This window comes from Saccostrea echinata, unplaced genomic scaffold (genome assembly GCF_033153115.1).
Source record: "Saccostrea echinata isolate AGI-Se365-2 ecotype Australia unplaced genomic scaffold, CSIRO_AGI_Sech_v1 ptg000042l, whole genome shotgun sequence".
Classification (NCBI taxonomy): Eukaryota; Metazoa; Mollusca; class Bivalvia; order Ostreida; family Ostreidae; genus Saccostrea; species Saccostrea echinata.
Window position 1 is genome coordinate 6376348 of NW_026889791.1, and position 16913 is coordinate 6393260.

General features: G+C 34.1%; 1 protein-coding gene across 1 annotated transcript in view; it reads right to left on the minus strand.

The window, feature by feature from the left end:
- Nucleotides 1-622: 622 nt before the first annotated feature.
- LOC133200992 (uncharacterized) overlaps nucleotides 623-16913 on the minus strand; it is a 233657-nt gene continuing 217366 nt past the window's right edge. The window contains exon 8 of the mRNA XM_061336799.1: nucleotides 623-1546. Coding sequence (XP_061192783.1) covers nucleotides 771-1546 — 776 coding nt within the window. The 3' untranslated portion in view covers nucleotides 623-770. The remainder of the gene's footprint in view (nucleotides 1547-16913) is intronic.

Sequence of the window (16913 nt, forward strand, 5' to 3'; positions counted from 1 at the left end):
CAGCCTCAGGCATTCGCTGTTATCCAGGTAAGTTTAAGCTGCACTAATTTTATGCTTGATTGGCATGTATACATGTGCAATCAAAACTTGGAGAGATTGAGAATTAAAAAAAATAATGAAATGTGTGTGACCCAGGTCTTGGTTTAAGAGATAGTGAACTTCGAGAGATCGGAAATTGGAGAGATAAGGAGTAAATTTGCTTAGTTATATAGAGAACAAGAGGCCCATGAGCCACAATGCTCACCTGAGTAACTTTTGCCTTGCTGTTTTTCACCTGATTTCCCCCTTGTAGTACTTATTGTGGCCCCGCCCTACCCCCGGGGGTCATGATTTGAACAAACTTGAATCTACACTACCTGAGGATGCTTCATATAAGTTTCATATTTTCAAGCACAGTGGTTCTTGAGAAGATTTTTAAATGATATATTCAATTTTTCACGAATTCATGATTATCTCCTCTTGGAAATTGGCCCACTGGTTCTTGAGAAGAAGATGAAAATGTGAAAAGTTTACGACAACAACAATGACAGACAACAGACAAATTTCCATCAGAAAGGCTCAATTGAGCCTTTGGCTCAGGTGAGTTAAAAATACAACTGTGCTCGCCCAAAAGGTCACACCATTCTTTCATATTCTTTCATTTAAATTATATAATTTGTTACTATAAAATCATTCTTTTAATTTACAGCAAATCCAGTATGGTTTATGGTAAACAAAACTAAATTTTCCTAGAACTGTTCACAATTTTACATCACAAGCACATTCAATCATTAATACACAGGTGAAGAAGATATTTCAAAGCCTTCCTCCTTGGTTCTTTGATTTGTCCCTTCCTCAGATGAGTCATTTGTTACCATAGTCACTTCTCCATTGGCTTCTATTCCACAATTGCCAGATAATCCAAAATTATCATCTTGAGTAACTTTGTTCTCTTGAGACCTTGACCTTTGACTTCTTGTAATCCTTTGGGGTGTTGTGTCACTGTGAGTTTGTGCCAGATTATTTCTTGTAGAGTTTCTACCACTTCTTCTTTCATTTGGATTTATTGCACTTGTAGATTTGGGTGCTTCCCTGGGTTCATTTTCAGCATCAATTTCAATTTTATTACATTTTTTTGAAGATTGAGCCATTTGTATTCCAGATTTCTCTTGAGCCATATATCCTTCAACAAAACTAAATGGATCAGAAGTCAGTATTTCATGAAATGGATCTAAAGTTGACTTGGCTGTTATATTCTTACTAGTGCAAGATTCAAATAAACTATCGTGTGTATCAGTCTGTTGTGTCAGTATAGTTTGATCTGTTTTTAAATCCATTATTTCACCCTCTGTCACATCCACAAGCGAGTTTCTCTGTGGCAAATGAGTTTCAATAGCATCAAGATGTGGAACTTCATAGTCTGTGCTTAATTTACGGGAGAAGAGAGGAGTAGGGCTTTGCTCAGACTGACTGTCATCATTAGTACTGAGTTTCCTAAAGTGAGTTAGATCACTGGGCAGTCTTATTATGTGAAGTGCTCCTGATTTATCTTTCTTTTTATGTTCATCTGTACAAAGGAAAATAAAAGTCAACCTAAGTCAAGTGTTCCAAGGAATGCATTTGTTGCCTGCTAAAGCATCAATAATGATATAAATAAACTACCAGTAGTTCAAATGGTAATGGAGACCATTACAGATGTTCCCAAAATGCTCCCCATACTCACTTTTGGTGCTCCATTCCCTATAAGATTCATTAAATTAGACAGCATCTTTACTGAAGACTTTTACAACTTATTTTACAAAATTATTTTTGGGAAAAAAACAACACACTTGTAGCAATATAAGTGTAAGTTAATCAGATTTAAGAATATGTGCAAGCATGTCATTTTGAAAATTTCCATATGTATCAACTCATAGTATGCAATACATGTATAAAGAGCTACATTATAGATTTCAAAGTATTTCACTGAAAACGTAGAAATTAAGTTACAGAAACCTGAATATTTACAGACATCTTCAGTACATGTGCATGAATGGCCTCGTTTTCATTTCTGATGTTTCCATAACGTAGAGACTTGCATTTTTGTATTGAAAACCAAGATTTCAGAATATAAGAAATAGAAGCAATGAAGTTGTGAACATTGGTTTTTGTTTTTTGATTTCTGCGTTCAAACTGCTGCTAGATAGGGGTCAAAAATTAGGATGCATGAAAGAGCAAAATTGACACGTTTTCCTTTGTATCTTTTAAATAAGAAATATTTTATTAAGACATGTAGAATAACAGTCGTGTACAATTTAATTACCTTTTATTTGACACCACTAAAAAGGAGCTGGCCCCTTAAATTAGGGATCTAGGGCCCTTGAAAGTTTTTGCTTTAAAACTCAAAAATGAGAAAATATTTCGATATGGCTGTCGATGAAAAGTTTTTCCTTTGTACCTTCTTTGTCTCATGAAAATATTATTTTGTTCGAGTCTTGTGTATGGTAGGGAAAAAAACTAGACCCGTAAACAAGGACCCGTTTTCATTTGGCTAGTGTAGAAGAATACTGAAATAAACTTGCATAAATAATATATCTTTCAACACTCTATCCTATTTTTTTTTTTTTGAATTAGGTTTTAAATGTGTTCTTTCATTCCTATTCAGATAATTCGGTGACAACTTTCTCTTTTATTGTGTTTTAAAATAAAGAACCTTCCAAGAGAGAAAGAGATAGAAACAGAAAAAAGTACAAGTATCTTTTCTTTGTTTAAATATGAAAGCAAACAATATAAAAGCAAAAAAACTTTTAAGAGTCATATAATTCACAATCATTAACTGCATGATTCTTACATTTACCTGAACCCCAGATTCTATTGTGTTTACCGTTACGTAACCCATCCCTCGATCACACGCGGCCGAGAAGATCTAAAGCAATCCATCGCGTGACAATTAATGGACAAATATTAATATAGAATATTTGAGATTATGTTGGTTTATCTGTTTTAAATTGGATCATGATACATGTAGCCTTAATCCAAAACGTCTAGCCAGGTTTTGTGTTTGTTTACAATTATGCAACCATTAACCATTCCTTCGATCGCTTGTGGTCAAGCACCATCGTGTGCATGTAAACCAGTGCGCTTTGCACTTTCTCTACGTTTTGAAACAGAAAATTAATCCGTTCACAGGTTTTTATCAATGTTATACCAACTAGAGCTATATTTATACCAAATATATCATGGGCGAAAATTTGTTTTATAAAAAGTGGTTCTTACAAATAAATTTATATATGTAGATAACCCTAAATAGCTTAAAATTTACTTGTTTTGTCTGTAACAGATGCTAATTTAGTTCTTAGCTGACATTAACTTACTTGTATAAATGAAGATAAAAGCCATGTAATTGTAACCAAATATTCCAAAGCAATCATTCATATTTATAGGACTGATAGTTGATTAAATTTCCTCTCATCAGTATACGTATACCCCCCCCCTCCAATAGATAAAATGCTTCCCTTTAGAGGCGAAGTTTTCAATCAGTTTTTTTTGGGGGGTGGAGGGGCGTCAAACATAGTTGCCAATTCACCCGATTTCGTCGGGTTACACCCAATTTTTCGACCCTTAACCAAATTATTTTTTATGACATGGCGGGTCATGCTTTTCACCCGATTTTTGCCAAACAACCCGAAAATCTCCCGATTTCCGGATTTGGTTCTTAAATTAGGTTGCACTTTAAACTTCCAGTTACAACCCAAGCTTGGATTTACGTACTAAACAATGCCGATGGCTATGTTCAGTAGGCCGTGTGTACCAGTAAATTATCAGTGCAGGTGTAAACAATTACCAGAGAGTTGTTTTGACAAATCAAAGTTTGAAGTCAATTTAAAATGGCTTCCGATAGAACGAGCTGGTTATCAGGGCCAGCAAGAACAAATTGAACCAAGAAAAAGAGAAACGATATTTATGTACATATCAAGGAATCTTGGAAAACAACTTTCATTAGATAAAATAAAGTGTTCGAAGATAGTGTAGGCATTACTGTACATTGAATAGCACTTGTTAATTAAATTAATTCAAGAGAGGAAAAATAACTTCAAAACCAAAATTCGAATACAAATTTAGCACAAATATCCATGTGCTTCAAATCAGCAATTTAAAATTTTAAAAGACTTTAAAAAATGCACACTTAATTCGGGTCAATACTGAATGATGAAACCTCAATGCTCTTTTTTAACATGTAAATTTAATCAATATATATTAAATTTTTCTCATTGCAAGTTAAAGTCTCTTTTTAATAAAATAATTCTCAATACACAAATGCTTATATATACATATATATATATATATACATATACATACATATATATATATATATATATATATATATATATATATATATATATATATATATATAATTTAATCATGGTAAATGTGTCGTGAATGTCGTTACACGTTATGACCAGATTTTTTACTTTCCAAATCTGGTCATGACCAGATTTTTACATGTTGGAGGTTGGCAAGTATGGCGTCAAAACGTCGATCGTAAAAAAAAATTGACTATATAAAAATAATTTCAATTTTTAATCAGTACCCCATCTCTCATGCCAAAGGCTAAGTAAGATTTTCTGCTCATAATTTGTTGTTCTCTGACTTCGATGTTGGCTTCCTCGGTGTAAGCATAATCGACGTTGTCGCTGTAAACCTGGTACTTGTAATTTTTTTCTCATTCTTATCTTTTCAAGAATCACTGGGTCAATATCAACCAAACATTGTTGATCAAATGAATGACCACATTCTCTTCCAACAGAAGATAATTAAGAAATACAAGTAGTAAAAATTGGAAAGGGTCATTTGAAAAAATTATTCTCTAGAAACCTGTGGGCCGGAATGAGAAAACATACTTATAATATCTCCCTGAATTAGTAAAGATTTCATTTTTTTCAAATCAGAATGGGTGTTCAAAATTTAATATAGGAATTTATATCCCTTGCAATACCTATACCTATACAAGGTACTTCATTTTTCCAGAAAGTGCCGCACTTTGACGCTTGGTATGCTCCAAAACTAGTTTTATTGAGAATATCAAAATTTTTAGCATTTTTTCAAGAATATCTCTTTACTTGTAAATATTTTGTAAAAACATATAGAACAAAAGTTGTGCAAAATGGCAAGCTCTTTCATTTGATATTAACAATTAGGGGCTGACCCCAAAAAGAAGGGATCTACAGGGGCTGAAAGTGTTTTCTCAATATCTCAAAAACTTTTGTGAATTTGTGATACATCAAAGAAGCAAAATTGTTCAAAATGACAAGTAGAAGTGAATAAGGTTGTCGAAAGTTGTCAAATGTAGTCACTTTAGGCCAAAACAGAAGTTGTCAGAAAATGCATATTTTTGCCATTTTTGACATGTTATTGGTTAATTTATGTAACCAGAAAAGTCCAACCAAATTTATCATTCCTCAACATCACTTCCGGTCAAACCGTAAGTAGCCAGAAATAGCTTATTTTGCAGGTTTTGATTCAAAATTGTAATTTTAAAGTCACCGGAGACGTCTAAACTCATTCCTTTCTCTTGTTGAAGTCACTTCGGTCAAAACAGGACGGAAGACCTACTTGTTGCTTTGCAATGAGCTTTGCTCTAGTTATTATTATTATTTTTTTGACTTTCTAATTTTGTGCATGCAATTTCTCGAAGACTATCGGATGGATTTGCATGAAATTTTTAGGAATTATGTGTTGTGACATAAACTTGATCTATTAGAGAGAAAATTTGAAAATTCACTTACAGTTCCAAGTTACAGACCATTTTCTGATTTCAAAATGACATTTTGACCGCGGTTAATCTCAAGAACGACAAGAGATATCAATATGAAACTTTCAGGGATTATAGTTCCTGATAGATACTAGCCAGGTCGCTATTTTTCGTTCGTGGTTGGCACGTCTGGTCGCTTAAGGAAGTGATAAAGAAATCGTAAAATTTCAGCTTTCCTTTTTTAAATCAATTCTTACATCACATTATTGCATCTCTTTTGTAGTTTCGAAATATGTTAGTCCCACTGGAAACAAAAACGTCAACTTCCGGTTATAACAGAAAAACAACATAAATGGAGTATTTTTCTTTCCCATTAATATCTTTTGTAGATAAAGTATTTGAAATGAATTTTAAATATGTTATTAAGAGTGCAAATTTCTACAGTAACGTCAAATATCTTTGTGAAAATTCACTTTTGGTCGCATGTTTTTCTGTCCTCAAAATGAGAAGTTGTCTGAGCAAGATCTCGGATATGGTAAGAGATTAAGACACCAGACTTATATGAGCAACAGACCTTAAGATGTAGCCCAAGCTATTTGGCTTCAGAGCGTCAGCCGTCACTTCCGGTCATCACAGGAAGTAATCAAAAAAATCGAAAATTTCAATTTTTCTTTTTTTAATCAAAAATTGCGTCACTTTATTGCATTTTCTTTGCAGATTCGAAAGATGTTGGTCCCACCGGAAACAAAAATGACAACTTCTAGTTATAAAAGAGAAACTAAATAATTTGAGTATTTTACTTTCCCATAAATATTCTTTATAGATAAAGTATTTGAAATGAATTTTAAATATGTTATTCAGAATGCAAATGTCTAGAGTGACGTCAAACATTTTTCAAAAATTAACTTCCGATCACGTGTTTTTCTGTCCTCAAAATGAGAAATTGTCTGAGCGAGATCTCAAAAACAGTTAAGAGATTAAGACACCAAACTTTTATGAGTAACAGACCTTGAGGAGTAGGCAAAACCATTTGGGTTAAATGCGTTAGTCGTCACTTCCGGTCGTCACAGGAAGTGATCAAAGAAATAAAAATTTTTAACTTTTATTTTTTTTTAATTAAAACTTGTATCACTTCATTGCATCTCTTTTGCTGTTTTAAAATATGTTAGATTCCACCGGAAACAAAAACGTCAACTTTTTGGAGATAAACTGCATAATTTTTTTAATTATCATTCTCATAAATACTGCTTATCGATAAAGTACTTGAAATAATTTTATGTATGTTGTAGATACTGCAGATGTCTAAAGAAAAGTCAGAGATTTTTATAAAATTCACGTCCGGTCGCATGTTTACCTGTCCTCAAAATTAGAATTTGTTCTAACAATATTGCTCAGCAAGAGTAAATGACTGAAGTCTAAAAGTCAGTCATCAGTTTATTTGAATCGTGAAAAATTCTTGTATCGCCATTACTTTTGGTCGTGACAGGATGTGATGCAAAAAAGTGAATGGTTAATGGTTAGCACGTTGGATTTTCACACTGACGACCAGGGTTAAATCTCCAGAGTCTGAATTTCTTTTATCACTTTTTCAGCTTGAAGTTTCGTTTTTATTTTCAGAATCGGATGGAAGACCTCTCATTGCTCGCAATGAATTCTTAGTTTTCCTTGAAAACGTGGATCTGCGTTAAAATGGTATGAAAAGTCAACGACCCCCCCACCCCCCCCACACACACACACAAACACGAAATAAGTTTTCACGTTTGGGAAAAGAGTTTCTTTTATTTTGTGGCTCGTCAAGAAATTTCTGGGTTGAAATATTTTTTTTTATTGGGATCCTCCCCCCCCCCTCCCCGTGGAAAAAAAATCCTTGATCCGTGCCTGGACCCCATCTAATTTTTACTACATGTATCCGTTAAAAGAAGATGTGACCCTTCATTTGAACAAAAATTTACCAAAAATATTCTGTGTTAATTTTTGTTGTTATGGCCCAGTGGTTCTTGATAAGATAAAAATGAGAAAAATTTACAAGTAGCTTTACAACGACAATGATGATAATGCTACATACACCAAGAAAGCAAACAAAGATGAAGAATTATGAACAGAAAAGCTTAGTTGGGCTTTTGTCTTGGGAGGTGAGATACTTATTGTAAATTGAAATTATTTTGTCATTTATTTTTTACGATCGATGGTCCTGCATTTCAAAGAGAGAATTTTTAGCTAGGTTTTTGAATAACAGTGACATCGGTTCAGAAAACCAGGTCCCTAGGAATGTACATGTATATAAAATAGGCAGTGCCTTTCTCTCGGAATTCATCACCTGCTTCTGTAAAGCTCCATCCTCACTTGTACTTACATGTACCTGGTAAAACCAACCGACTGCAAAGGAAAACATTCTATTTATTTCGATGATGGGGGTATACGCATAGTGATGAGAGGAAATTGTATGCAATAATATTGTACCGGTAAGTTAGGAAGAAAATAATACAAACTCAAAAGTACTTAATTTCATTTCCTATTTTCCTGACAATTAAAAATGTGACCTCTACGTACAATTTTCATGATAATTATATACATGCTGTTTAATGTTCATGAAAGAAATAGCAACTCGTTAAATAATAACATTAGAGAAATAAATAAACTGTTTCTTTAATACGCAAACAAAGTGGTCTTTTCGGCATTCAAAATGCATTGAATTTGAAGTGAATAAGTGAAAGGCAGTTAAGACTACTTGATTAAAACGAATGAGTGATAAACAGTAAGACGAAATCATATGAAAGATTCGAAATGATTTTAAAGTAATTTTCCACAAAGCGCAATTATCTTGATATCGAGAAATACAATGTTTATAAAAATAAATATGCAACTTTCTTGTAATTCAGCGAATAGAATATAAATTGAAATGTACTAGCGACTTAATCAAAGATATTATGAAATAATCTGAAAGATTCAACATGTTTATCCACTCATCAGTTTACAAAATGTATTTGGAATGGCCATTCTATGGTTTGTTTTGTGTATGACCTTAGGTCGCTGGTTAACACGCCGATTGATCCCCGGTGACCTCCTTTGCCACGCGCTATCGAGGGAGGGGTTACATAATTGTAAACACACAAGGTGAATGTAAAAGGCGTGAACTTAATGCCTGTGAATAGTCTATCTTTAAATTTTGTTTTATTTTCTAACTTTATTGTTTGTTTTTATATGATAAGAAGAAAAGGTTATCTTTTTTTCCTTGTTTAGTAGACTGGTTTATCCAAATTTGAAAACAAACGAAATAAGAGGGAAAGTTGTCAGTAAATAATTTGGAAATAAAGCACAGAATACTTCAAGAACCTGATTCTAAAGAATATTAGCATCTAATGTAGCTAGGTTTATTATTTATAGTAAGTTTATTTTAATTACACGCATGAAGAGCTCTTGTTTACTTGCTGAATGAAAACACTTACCTGTATATGTGTTATGCTTCTAGCTCATTTAGAACACAAGACTCAAACAAAATAACGTTTTCTTGAGATCAATAAGATGTTAAATAACAATTTTAATTATGGCAGCGTTTTCGAAATATTTACCATTTTTGAGTTATAAAGCAAAAACTTTAAAGGGCCCTAGATCCCTAATTTTAAGGGCCAGACCCTTTTTAGTGGTGTCAAATGAAAGGCCTTAAAATTGTGCACAACTTTTATTCTACATGTTTTAACAAAATATTTTTAGTTTAGAAGATAAAAAGGAAAATATGTGTAAATTTTCGCTCTTTCAGGCGTTCTAATTTTTGAACCCTCTCTAGCGCCATTTTGAATACAGAAATTGAAAAACAAAAACCGATGTGCACAACTTCAGGGCTTCTTTTATTTACATTCGGTAGAATTTCTACTCTAGCTTTTGTAGTCTCCAAGCCTTTGTCTGGAAATGAACCCCCCTGAATTTTCATTAAAAGGGGGATAACCCAAAAGCTGAAGTGGATTTTTGAAATGTTTGACAGCATTCTGATAGAGTTTTGTAATGTCTATAAACCCCGCAAATTTGAGCAAAATCCTTGGAGAAATGAGCAAGATATGAGGTCTCAAAGTTGGCGTCTAGGAAAAAAAAAAAGAATAATAAGAACTAGAGCAGAGCTCGTTGCAAAGCAACGAGTAGGTCTTCCATTGGAGCTGCGAACAGGAAGAAGTGACCTTGAGTCAAGGTCATGCCACATTCTAAGGTTATAAGCAATCTTGTAAGGGGTATCAACTTGCAATGTCTCACCAGTAGCAAGACAGTTAAGGAATGTTGTTTCTCCGTTGATGACCTTGAACTCGTTCAAATGACCTTGCATCAAACCATGACACACTCTGGTTATAAGCAAACCCCATCTATGTGTTACCGACTCGACAAGTTAACACATGTTCTTTCAGACCATTCATCCAGTCAAAACATTCTTTCCTTAGTGACCCTAAATTTAATCAACATGGCCGTAGGAACCGAGGGGGGGGGGGGGGCGTGCCCCCCAATAATTTTGCCGATATATACATGTAGATTACTATAGTAGACATAGATAATATAGCTTGTGCCACCTCAATAAAAACGTCTGATAACCTTCTTTTTTTTTTTGCTTGTCAAGGAATTTTTGGTAGTTGGTGACCTTTTTTTTTTTGCTTGTCAGGAAATTTATGGTAGTAGTGCCCCCTCAACTGTCAACTGAAAATGTATGGCTGTGCCCCCCCCAACCCCCCCCCCCCCCCCCCCCTGAATTTGCTTCCTATGGGCCTGATCAAGGCAATGATATACTCTGTATGATATCAGCGATACCCTTTTGTGTGTTTCGGAATTGACAAGTTCACAGTTTGCATTTATTGCATGATAGTGAGGGAGACATGAAGATTTCTTCGCCCATAAAAAATCATATTCCCCGAGGGCAACATGAAGATTTCTTCGCCCATGAAAAATCATACTCCCCGAAGGCAACGCCTGAGAGAAATATGATTTTTCATTTGCGAAAAAATCTTTATGTCTCCCTAACTATTATGCAATAAATTGTTTATAATACCGAATTAACCAAAATGCAGGAATTACAAAGGAGATCCAATGAATAAAGCAAACATGCATTTGATGAGAACGATATGAAAGAGATGTAAGTTACAGGTACACCAATAGCCTCGTTTCATTAAAAAAAAATTCCTACGTGACAAGTTTGTGTGATCATACCAGTAACATTCAAACACCATTACATTTTTACACATTTAAATCGACACAATCAATCAACGATAATATGTTGACGGTGCGACCGTTGGGCGAGTGCATTGTTCACTTAATTTTAAGATCCGCCTCTTCAAACAGCACGAGACATTTGGAACGTCTAGACTGTGACGTCTCATGACGTATGTTAGCTGTATTTCCATAAACGAATTTTGAAAAGTGCAAACATTTTAACAAAGAACGTTTAATCTACTATCTGTATGCAATTCCATTAATTAAGGTGATTTTTTGGGGTGAATTTTTAGTTGTTGCTACTGCGCGAACGAAGTTAGCAGCGTCGCTATAAACAATCTAACTCCTCACTTGTTTAATTGTGACGTCACAATCGTGAAACACGACGTTTTGTTGCAGGGCAAACATGATGGACACGTGACTTTCTCGGCCAATCAAATTCTATTTTACTAGTGATTTTTCACTTGTAAGCTAGTTTTCACAGAGGTATAATAAACGTTTTTTTAGACCATACATTGAAATAAATTATCATAATTTCTATAGTCGTAATTATTAGGTTCAACTCACTGCTTTAAAGGATCATTGTAAATGTTTTATGCCCGATTTGGATACTGAACAACGTGTGATTTTTGAAACACTGATGCCCCCATATGGCATCTTATGGCAAAAGTTAAAAGTTTCTCAAATGCAAGTAAAACTCCATGGTCAAGATCAAAAGATAAAAAAAAAATGTTATTACCCAAATAAAGGTCTTGAACAAAGAATATACTGTGAAATATATACTAGTATGAAAGCCACAGCAGCAACAGTTTAAAAGTTATGGCCAAGGTTAATTTCTTAAAAAGGTCAAACTCCAAGGTCAAGGGATCATAATTGTTGTACTTGAGGGAAGGTCTTAATTGTTACAAGGAATATACATGTGGTATTAAAAAGCCTTAGCACCAACTGTTCAAAAGTTAAAACCAAGGTTAAAGTTTTTCAAAAGTAGGACATACTCAAAGGTCAAGGTAAAATGGTCAAAATTAAAGGTATACAATGACAGGCCTTGTCACAAGAAAATTACCTATGTAATATAAAAGCCCTAGTACTAGTCATTCAAAAGTTATTGTCAAGGCTAAAGTTGTTTAAAAGTTGGTCAAACTCCAAGGTCAAGGTCAAATGGTCAAACATATTTATACCCAAGGAGGAGACTTATCACAAGGGATACAGATGTGAATTATAAAAGCCATAGCACCAACTGTTCAAAAGTTTTGGCCAAGGTTATAGTTTGGTAAAATTTTGCGAAAGAGGATCAAACTCCAAGTTCAAGGTCAAGAGGTCAAATATGTTGGTACCTGAAGGAAGTCCTTGTTACTAGGAATACACGTAAGAAATATGAAAGCAGTAGTTCCAACCAATCAAATTTTATGGGCATAGTTAAAGTTTTTGCGGACAAAGAGGCTAACACAGTCTAACAGACAAATAGACAGGTGGACAGGACAAAAACTGTATGCCCCCCGGATCTTCGATTACAGTAGCATAATAAAATGTCGGCGTCTTTGGGTTTTCGCATTGGTTGGCCTTAAATCTGAAAATCCAAAGGATTACAAGGTGCATTACGATACGCTTTCACATCATGTTCTATAACCCAGAGCATATTGTCTGCAAAGATAAATATTTAATTCAGTATTTAATTAGCTATGCATAATTATCTATGTTGTTTTAAAAAGGAAATATAAAAAAAAATATTTGTTTTATATTTTTCGATGTAGAGATATACAGAAAATGTTTTCCAATTTTAAGTCCTATCGCAATACACATTTAAAAAAAAAGTGTGTGTTGGAGGGGGGGGTCATTACATTTTTGCTGGGATTCGCCTATGTATGACCGTAGAGAAACAAAGAGTGGGGAGGGTGCAAGCAGCAACTAAATCAAAATTTACATATTAAAACTACAACAAAAGACTATTTTCAGAAGGTCTGCCCCCCCCCCCCCCCCCCCCCCCCCCCCCCCCCCCGTACAATCCGTACAACGGACCTGTGAGAAAAATACTGATCCTACTTTCAGAGTCCCAGGGCACCAGGAAAGATTGGCAAAAAGAGAATATCGGTTTATTTCAGTCTATAAGTCGAATCAAAATATCTTTTCCTCAAGAGTCTTCTTTCTTTGAGTTCTTCCCAGTGATCGTGTGATTTATTTCATTTAATTTACGTTCTGTACTGGACTTGGAAAATGAGGATATCTTTAGGTTCCTGAGCTGGCCTTGAAGCCCGCAGAACAGATTTTCTGCTTTATGATAAATTCAAGTGATATGTAATTCGGTATTAATTTTGTGTTGATTTTATTTAAACAATAAAATGCTTTCTTTGGTTGTTAGTATGGGAATTAATGTCGCAGCTGTTGCAGAAAAAATACATAACCCGCGTAAGCGGGTTATGTAAATTTTTTTCTGCAAGAGCTGCGACATTAATTCCCGTACTAACAAACAAAGAAAGCATTTTATTGTTTATATTTATATCTGTATAAAAACATTCAAAGTAAAATTAAACATGTTAAATATTGTATTAAAGGTGTGTATGTCATTGTATGTATAATTGATGGAACAGCCGTTGCTCAAGAAATCTATGCAGGTGGCTTGCATGTTGTTTACTCATTGATAAACGGCAATGGGTTTCTTAAGAAATAAAGGAAATAATATTCAAAGGATGTAAATATTAATGTTAATTTCATCAAGAAATATGAAAATTTAATGTTTTAACTATACATAGTGAGGCATTTTTGTGTGGAACGGTTATTTTGGGGTTTTCACGATTTTTTCATATGGTACACATGATGAGTAAGTGCAATAAATATAATTTGTGGAAAAAATGTCCAACAAGCCCCGGGGTTGAATATCGGGGGGGTGGGGGGTGGGGGGGGGGGGTCTGTCCACAAGTACCTTTTGTCAAGCCCATAGAAAACAATTTCGGTTTTTTTGGGAAGGGAGGGGGGGGGGGGCAAATAGAAATTTCCACAGGTACTTGTACTCGATTTTTTCCTATGGTACACATGATGAATAAGTGAAATAAATATAATTTGTGGAAAAAAATGTCCAACAAACATCGGGGTTGAATTTGGGGGGGGGGATCCTGTCCACAAGTACCTGTGGAAATTTCTTGATACATAAACAGAATTTAAAAGCATGTATAAGACATCAATTGAAGGGGAGAGGGCACGGCCGTAATTAAAAGTTATATAGAGACTAGGAAGGAATGAACTGTCATTAAATTTTGGTTAAGAACTATTACCTAAACTCTTCACTTTCACATTTTCAATTACAGATTCTTGTTTTTAAAAAGCTACACATGTACATTGATATGTATCTATTAGATGCATAAATTATGTTATTAATCATTTTATCTTAAAGGAAAAGTAAAAATCTCAATCAAACTTGTTCCGCATATTATGCTCTCTGATTCATTACTCAACAGATGCTTCATATACATAGACTGCAGACTGCAGGTGTGATAAATTCACAGCATGCAGCTCCAGCCTTAATTCCAACTTTGTTCCAAATTATTATTATTCAACGCGAAAAATTAGAATTAGCCGATGGAATATTTTGAATCACTTCGGAAATGCTGCCGTAACACCAGACTGAGTTCACAATATCGAGTGATTTTGATTGACAGGTGTAGCGCCATTGTGCATGGATTTCGTGTAACTGCAGATTGTGGTTGAAAATAATAAACAAACAGATCTAAAGAAAAGATATCGTATACTGTACATATATTTGTTAAGAACCAGTTCATTCATGAAACGAATTTAGTCGTATTATGTGGGCCCATGTTAGATCATTTAGGGTATTCCGAATCACCCCGCATATCGCGACTCTCGGTAATTTACCTTACCGCTGTACCTCGCACGACACATGCACAGGTGTGACAACCAAACAGTCATTATTAGTAAGGTCTATACTTATTGCATACAACAAATAAAGAGGTAAACATAATGCGTTAACTAAAAGAATTAATTATTTTAATTCATTAACTTCCTACCCTTTTCGAAGAAAATGCCCGTGTAGAAACGTTGCATGGTATTTCTCATCGATGTCGTGGCGTTGTTGGTGGATGAAACATGGCATATAAGGTATCGATAGAACAGCAATTTTATAAGCTTTTGTGAGTATTATTTGTTTTTTTATAACACCTCAAAAATATACTAGTTATGGCCGCATTTGTAGCCCCCTATAGTTTCGAACCACGTGTGTACATGCCCCTAGCCAAATAAATTGCACACGCTACATGTATACTTGTTATATGTCAGATTATTATTTTTTTTTATAACATTGTTTTTCTTAAATGCAAGGGGTATGAAAGTAATGATTTGACAAAGCAAGAGCTATAATAAGACTATCCCGGGTCCCGGTATACACTTGATCAGTGTTGATCAATGTTGATATGTACGAGTACACGTATGCAGTGATATACGTCATTCTTGATAATCATGAAATCTAAACATGAGTTGGTTTAATTCCTTTTCACAATTTTTTTTATCATCATTATATCATTATTTGGTAGCCTACTCGTAGAATTATGACAGTTCAATGTTAATTATTTGCATTAAAAAAATCACATAGGTAAAAAAAAAATTACATAATTATCATGATTATATTTACAGGACAACAATTTACAATCAGGTAATTTCAGAAAGTAAATATTCTGTTGGTATTTGCTTTTCTGCATGATCCGCCTCTGAGAACGCTGTTTTATAGTGTTGTCTACAGAAAGGGGGGGGGGGGGCTTTAATAACTTAATAAAAAACCCAACAACATTCAACAAGAAAATAATTCTTTTTATTTTTTGATACTTTTGGTAAACAATACCAACTAATTCATTAATTATAATGTTGTTATCTGACTGTTTTTAGCCATTTACCAGGTGATTCGAAATACCCGGAAGTGACCTGCAATACACTAAAAAGGTGATGTAAATATAACCCGTCAAGGCCGCTGTATCGTAGATAGACTCGCCGTGTAATGTAGATTTGATTTTTCATTGAATTGGCTTTCCTTTAATACCAACCAACCATTTATAAACTTGTTAATAAAATCGTTTACCGTCAAAATGTAAAAAGTGATTCGGAATACTCTAAATGTACTCGTTATAAAAACAACTCATTATCAACTCAGTGGACCGATAATTTACTTCAAAATAAGCTATAGATCAATAAAATTGATTTCAGATTAACCAATATTTTGTTGCAAAGATAATGTTAAACAGAGACCGGGGATTTTGTATTTCTCTGTATTTTAAACACTCGATATGCGTACATTTGGGGTGCTCTTGCATATACATGTACACTTGTACACACGAATTCATGATCGTGCTTATAAAAAGAGCATGTTCTGTACTTGCATGCATGTATGTATGTATGTATGTATGTATGTATCCGTAAAACTTTTCGATTTTCCCAAGAATTCATCCTCACAATGTCAATTAAGGTTACAGTAGGGTATATAATTTATTGCAAGTTTGTTGAAGTTACACACATGAAGAGTTCCGATTTACTTGCCGAATGAAAACGCTTACCTGTTTACGGGACCTGCTTTTTACCTACATATTACGACATATTACGCAATACTCGAACAAAACAACATTTGTATGAGATCAATAAGGTGTTAAAGAACAACTTTAATTCCGAAAGCCATATCGAAATATTTACCGTTTTTGAGTTATAAAGCGAAAACTTTCAAGGGCTCTAGATCCCTAATTTTAGGGGCCAGCCCCTTTTAAATGATATCAAATGAAAGCTCTTGCTATTATGCACAACTTTTATTCTACATGTTTTAACAAAATATTTTTAGTTTTAAAGATATAAAGGAAAATATGTCAAAATTTTTGCTCTTTTCCGCGTTCTAACTTTTGACCCCTCTCTAGCGCCATTTTTAATGCAAAAATCAAAAAACAAAAACTGATGTGCACAACTTCAATGCTTCTTCTTTTCAATTTCAAAGGGTTTTGTGCTCCAATTATTACAGTCTCAGAGCCTTTGTCTGGAA